The 6,617-nt window shown below is 39.6% G+C and overlaps 1 protein-coding gene across 1 annotated transcript in view; it reads left to right on the plus strand.

Annotated features, from left to right (window-relative positions):
- The window catches only part of TTC8 (tetratricopeptide repeat domain 8), a 62,556-nt gene extending 61,191 nt beyond the window's left edge, over window positions 1-1,365 (plus strand). Inside the window, exon 15 of the mRNA XM_019552386.1 lies at window positions 586-1,365. Coding sequence (XP_019407931.1) covers window positions 586-702 — 117 coding nt within the window. The 3' untranslated portion in view covers window positions 703-1,365. The remainder of the gene's footprint in view (window positions 1-585) is intronic.
- Window positions 1,366-6,617: the final 5,252 nt, after the last annotated feature.

Raw genomic sequence — 6,617 nt, forward strand, 5'->3', positions numbered from 1 at the left:
TTGTCTACTGCGCATTAAGCATCACAAAAAGACCATGTTCTGGTTACAGTGCATTTAGTTAATACCTCATATTAGAGGTACTAAACTTAATGTGCAGTAACAACAGTGCATTAATGCATATGTAGACATGCCTGCAGGGAACCAAAACCTGCTCCATGCACATGGCCTATTTACATAGTTGGTACCTATAGAAGTTGCACCTGAATTAGGTAAAATTGGATTGTTAGTCCCAAATAACCAATTTAAAACAATGGTTTACAAATAGTCCCAGGCTCTCTAGCCAGGACCCTGGTCATCTGATCTCAAATTCTCCCTCCAAAAACCTTTCTGAAGAAATAGTCATGGCACTGTGTTGTGTGGTATGGAAATGACATGGAAGTCTCCTGTTGTACCGTGTCCCTTTCCATCCAGTAACCCTCACTTGCATTAGTGTGTGGGCCTCTATCATTTATTTTTTTAGCCTTGGGATCAGATTCATAAACATTTGTGGGAGAAGCATCATGACCAAAATATATAGTGCTCAGAGCTATGCAATAAATACTGCAATGGTTGTGTCTAGACAGTTCATGTATCTGTTTCTTGCAGGTTGGGGATCTTCAGAGGAGTTACATAGCTGCTCAGAAGTCAAAAGAAGCATTTCCAGATCATGTAGATACACAACTGCTCATCAAACAGTTAGAACAGCATTTTGCCATGCTTTGACTCAATGTTTTTATCAAGTTAAAAGCTCAAATGATTTCCACTAGAGCTAGCACCAAACATGTTTACAACATATCGGAGAATTATACATGGGCATCTTTTTAATCCACGAGCCATAGAAACTAGTACAGGTACCAGAAGAGGTTTAGGGAATCCTGAAGTGACTTGTATGAATTTTAAATTACTTCATTTTTTAATATGGCTCAGACACACTTCATAAAAATGAGAGTAAAGAATAAGAACTTGCATTGAAAGAGCTATCACATAGTAATGAATTGACCCTTTACTATTAAGGAAGCTTTTAAAAGAATTTTTTCCTGACTCTTTTGCAAGTAAACCAGGTTTTTAATATTCCTGGCTGACAGTCCATCAACCAACATGAAGCAAAAAATGTTTCATAATTGCCTTGCAAGCTTGGTTTTTGATACTATATGTTCACAGGTTAAGTTTTTAATATTAAAATATACAAACTAAATTATTAATGTAGTTTATATATAAAATGCACACTTGAAGCAAAAAAACCCCCAAACATATATTTTCCTTGATGTACTTTTGGTGTAAAATAAATTAAAATTTATACAATTATATTGTCTCTAGCATTATGAAGATGGCTTCAAATGTTCTAATCTTTATTTTCTGAGAAACATAGAATATCAATACCAACTATACTGGGTGTGTTAAATATTAAATATTAAAATGTGTATACTCTTGCTATACTGTTAACTTTAATGAGAGTGAGAATGCTTAGAACATATTGAATAGGGTCCACAGTAATATTGTAATATGCCATGAAGGAAACAGAAGCTTGAGTGTTTAGCACTGTCCCCATAAGCAAGACGGGTAGAATGTTTTACTGGCATTAGAGCGTTTTTTAATGAGAAGTATACTCAGTACCCATAGGATATGCTACCTCTTCTTGCTGTGTCTTTAAATAACCTTGCTGATCTCCAGCAGGCTGCCAGCAATTTTATTTTTGCCACATCTAAAGCTGAAGGGTCTCCCTTTCCATTTAGGTTTTTGAAAGGGGCCAATTATTGAAAACTGCAGGAAACAATTTGAGAGCTTCCAATTTTTTCCTCCTTTGTTTTCTCTTTTATCCAAGTCTACTTCTGACAGTAATGACTGATTCCTCTGGTATTTCACTTCTATAATTTCTTATGAATTAATTTTCCCATATAGCCCAATTGGGAGTTTTGTTTTGAGAGGCAGAGTCTGTCCTACATTAAATTTCTTGGGAAAATGTGGAAAACTAAATTAGTTAACAAAGCCTTAGTTTTTTGTGTTAAAGAAACCACACCAATTGCAGAAGGGAATTTGTAATTGTACATGCACAGAGCAAGCCTGTTGGGTATGTATAAAATGTGCACTTTAGCAACTTTAAAAGGCAATGCAGGGCTGCTGTTTGGGAGTATACAGCAGGTGTAACAATCTAACTGTCACACCTGCATGAGCCGGTATTGATACAAGTTGGCTAAACTGGAATTCTGAAAGTAATAACTGTTAGTACGTAACTTAAGTAATTCTAACTGTTATTGCTGAAGCTTACATTATCTCTTCTCAGGGCCATGTCATGACTTCACTTGAAGCTGAGTTCTACGCCCAACACTAACGTGGAATTCTGCTTAAGAACTGATGGCGTAGTAGAGCCCTCAGGTAGTCTCGAAAGAGTTAGTGTGGCTTATGAACTGCATGACAACAGCTAGGTAGGTCACACTATCCCTTTGTTCTCATGAGTGGTAAGAACTTCTTTTACCTGGCATTGAGGAGTTTGTACTACTCCTCAAAATTTTCAGTTGATATTCAGTTTAAAGATGGTACTCTGATGAAGCACTTTCTAAAGCAGCTCGTCTTGAAATATGTTTTTAAACACGATTTAAATATTTTGTCCTCCTTTTAGGTGTTTAAAACACTCCTTTGGCAACAAAACAATTGGGCAAATTGCACAAACACAACTAGCAAAATAAGAATGAATCACAAGTGAAGGAGAGGCTATCTGCAAGAATAGAAAGCAGAGCATTTACAGAGGAAAAGTTTTTTCCAACTTGCTTTTTACGTTGTCAGATAATTTGTGGAAAAGTTAAGAGATACACTAGGATGCCAAAAGATTCCACTTTCTGCTGAAAAGAGAAAGAGAAAGGCCAGTAGCAATACATTTTTGGTCTGCAGTGCTGAATTAAGGGAATTATCAGACTTCTTGTCAATTTTTTGACAGGCATGTTTATTCCAAGCTTAGTACTCCAGTGACATTTTAGACCTCATTTCCATAATTTTAAATGCTTGTAAGAAGCTTAAATGACTTACCTGAAATTGGATGGAAACGGGTAACAGTACTTCATCCACAAGTTTTATATTTAACTATTGTATTATCAACTTAATAGACTATTTGGGATAGTGAAATGATACCATATATTTAGACCCCTTCTACATGTTGCATCTATTATGTAATTACCTTGTTAATTGCACAGTAACTTTAGACTGGATATAGGTGCAAATTAACTATGGTGTCTTAAAAAGGTCCAACCGGCTATAAAGATTTTGTTAAAAAATGTGTATTAACTTTATAGCTGGTTTCTCTCCCGCTTTGATTTGCATGTGTAGGAAATCTGCAGCCAGGAGACTGCAGTTGTTGCAATCTCCCAGGCACTGGGGAGCATAACGCCCCTCCAAAGTTGGCAGATCTCAGTTGCTGTGATCTCCCACCCATGGGTGTACTGCAGGCAGTGGCTGGGAGATGGTAGCAAATACAATCTCACAGCCATTGCAGTCTCCCAGCCACAGGGTACTACATGCAGCCTCGGGGCTGAAAGCTTGCAGCAGCACCCCATGAACCAAGAGCCCCCACAGTTGATGCGACTCTCAATCCCGGCTGTGCCACACAGGTCAGCAGCAGGACTCTTTGCTGGTCCCTATGGCTGGGAGCATCCTCAGAAGAAGGGTTCTCAGCAGTGGGAGCCTGCTTCTTGCCAATACAGTGGGAGCCCAGGCTCCTCCTACATCCCACCATCATGCCTCCTGCCTTACATGTGTGGCATGGCAGGAGGCACAATTGTGTACATTGCACATTAGATCCCATCATGTGTGCACTGCACATGATCCCATACCTGTATGTGTAGATGGGGGCCTTTATAGTCACAGTTTTACTTGAGTGTGTGTGTGTGTGTGTGTGTGTGTGTGTGACACACACACTTCAGTTATTTTAGGAGGTATTTAATTAAAATGTGGTTATATAGTTCTGACTCTGGCACTTAAAAGGTTTTAATCCTTAATGTGCAACATCTAGAAGCCACTCCACATTTATCTTGCAGGCTGCATTCAGATTTCGCTTGCTCAGAAGGCAATAGCTATTTGCTTTGATGACCTTTCATGCTCCCCGAAAAGCGTATTCTAATATTGGCTTATGACTAGCATGCACTCTAATTAAATCTAACATGGTAATGAGAACAAAGCCACAATTAAAACAGCAGCTGATTTAGCATTCTGTTAGTTGTGGAAGAATGTTCAGATTTTGCTTTATGTTAATTCAGTGTGAGCTCCAATGAGCAGGCAGATCAGAAGGCTCCAGGGCAAACTGCCTTCAGTTAATTTAGTATGACATAGCATAACTTAATGCATCAGAAACTATCCATCTCTGTGGGAGAATCATGTCAGGATGGTGTGACCTTAGTACTGTAAGCAGCAGTTCCATAACATCGCAGTTGTTTATCCTCTCACCTGTAGCATGGCTCCAGCCAGTACAGTATCTACAAGCTTTTTGAGAGGGAATAAAGTACAGTTATTTTTTGTCCAGTGGGAAGATGGTATCCCAGAAAGAAGGTGCTGCTTTTCAAGATGATGCTTCCTAGAAGGATGCCCGAGGCATCATTACTAATGCTATGCAAACTGAAACATCAGATCACCAGGAGGTCTCAAATGCTTTTACAAGCAAGGAATACACAATCAATCATATTTCATCAAGTTAACAGGGGGCAGGGACTAAGCGACACAATAAACATTCTGTTTCTCTGCTTGGTAAGTGAAGGTTAAACCACAGCAGCTTAATCCAGCCCCCAAACAAAATGAAGCTAAATTGCTCAACTTTAGCTTCTGCTTACCATGGGGTAAGAGATGTCACCTGGATAGTTATTTTACGTCTGCTGTTCCACAGTAAGTCCCCACTCATGTCAGCTCTGCTATTTGATTATTTCTCTAAGGCTTTAGACATGTGCCCAGGTCAGAGCTGCTTAACCCATGATTATACCCCAAATTCCAGTCAACCTCTAAAATAACCTTATAGTGAATTATTGGAGAATTCAAAGGGGAGATGCTTTTTAAAAGCTGACTGTGTTTGGGATGATGGAAGTGTTGAAATTTTAACAATGGTGCAAACCACAATGGTAGCTAAAGCCATCAAAGTCTACAGCTGTTCTTTTGACTACACAAGAAGTTTCAGCAGTCACAAGGCACTTCAGGAATTATTTACTATTTAGGTATAGAACAAGAGCCCAGATACTGACCCCATTTCCTTTATCCATAGAGAGCTTTAACCCAGAAACAACTCTTACACTGCCTGCATAGTACAGGCCTCAGTGTCATTCAGTCCCACCTTTAATAACACCAATCCATTTGACTACAGCAGATCTTCCAGAGAGGCATCCATTCTCAATGTCAAGGAAAAAGAACCTATTACTTTCCCTTGGTCATTTGTTAGTCATCCTCACTGTTGAAGATTTGTGCCTTACTTCTAATTTGAGCTCACCTGGCTTCAGCATTCAGCCACTGGCTCTTGCTTTTGTTTTTCCTCTGATACTGCTTATGTATCTTGTCAATACCCTCCTCCACACGCCCACAAGATCCATGTGTTTCCTACTCATGCCAAGAATTATATTATGTTTCCCATACAGTGGAGTCTTCTTGGAGTCATATAAACTTAGATCTTGTTTATGAGATCAAGCAGATGCTTGGTCTTCTCTTCCATCCATTTTTCATTTAGACATATCCCATCTTTATATACTAGTGGTTTCACTTCCCCTGCACATTCCAACAACACGTTCTCATTTTAGTTTTGTTTTGTTTTTGTTTTGTTTTTTTAATCTCAAGGTAAGACTGAGGGGCTCTCAAAAGTACCTTCTGGCTGAGAAGTGTCCCATTCAGGAGTATATGTCAGGTCCTACATCCTAGTAAAGTTTTAAATGAAGTCATGTTCCATCTCTAATGCCAGCATATCTATGGTATGGTACCCATAACATAGCATCTATAACACAGCAGCTATGACATTTGTCACTGCTAAGCCAGATGTCCAGTCACAGGAATCGTGTACTCTACAGAGCCTAGAAGTTCATTCACTCACACAAGTTCAGGTGCCTGAATGAGGGAGGTATTGCCCACTGGCTCCTAGGAGCAAGAAGAAACTCTCTAGGCTGCAAATGAATTTACTAACAACACAAGCAGAGGTACCAAAGATATCCCTTGAGCAAGGGCAGAATCAGGAGGTCCAAGATGCAAGTTGGAAACCATTTAAAAACAAGTAGACAAGGAGGGAAATAGCAGCCAGATGTCAGGAAAAGATGCTGAGCATTAAGCTATGGAAAGTGGAAGTGCCCAAATTCCCATGCCACAGTCTTTTAAAAATGGGACTATACAGAACACCACATCAAACTTGAACTACATCAGGAGAACCACTGAAGTGAAAGCATAAGTTCAAAGAAAGTCTAAGCTTCCAGCACAGAGTCCAGTCAACAGGAAAACAACAGTTTGCTAAACTACTTGATGTTTATTAAATCCGCCGTAAAGCTGGCAAGTCAGTCAGCAACACAGAAGTCCTTGACTTCAGAAAAGCCGACTTTGATAAGCTCAAGAGGCTAGTCGGTCAGGCCCTCAGGGACCATGACCCCAGGGAGATGGGAGTTCAAGAAGAGTGGTTGCTTCTCAAGGAAGCGATC

Source organism: Crocodylus porosus, unplaced genomic scaffold, assembly GCF_001723895.1.
Source record: "Crocodylus porosus isolate Cpor-Errol unplaced genomic scaffold, CroPor_comp1, whole genome shotgun sequence".
In the NCBI taxonomy this organism is placed as follows: Eukaryota; Metazoa; Chordata; order Crocodylia; family Crocodylidae; genus Crocodylus; species Crocodylus porosus.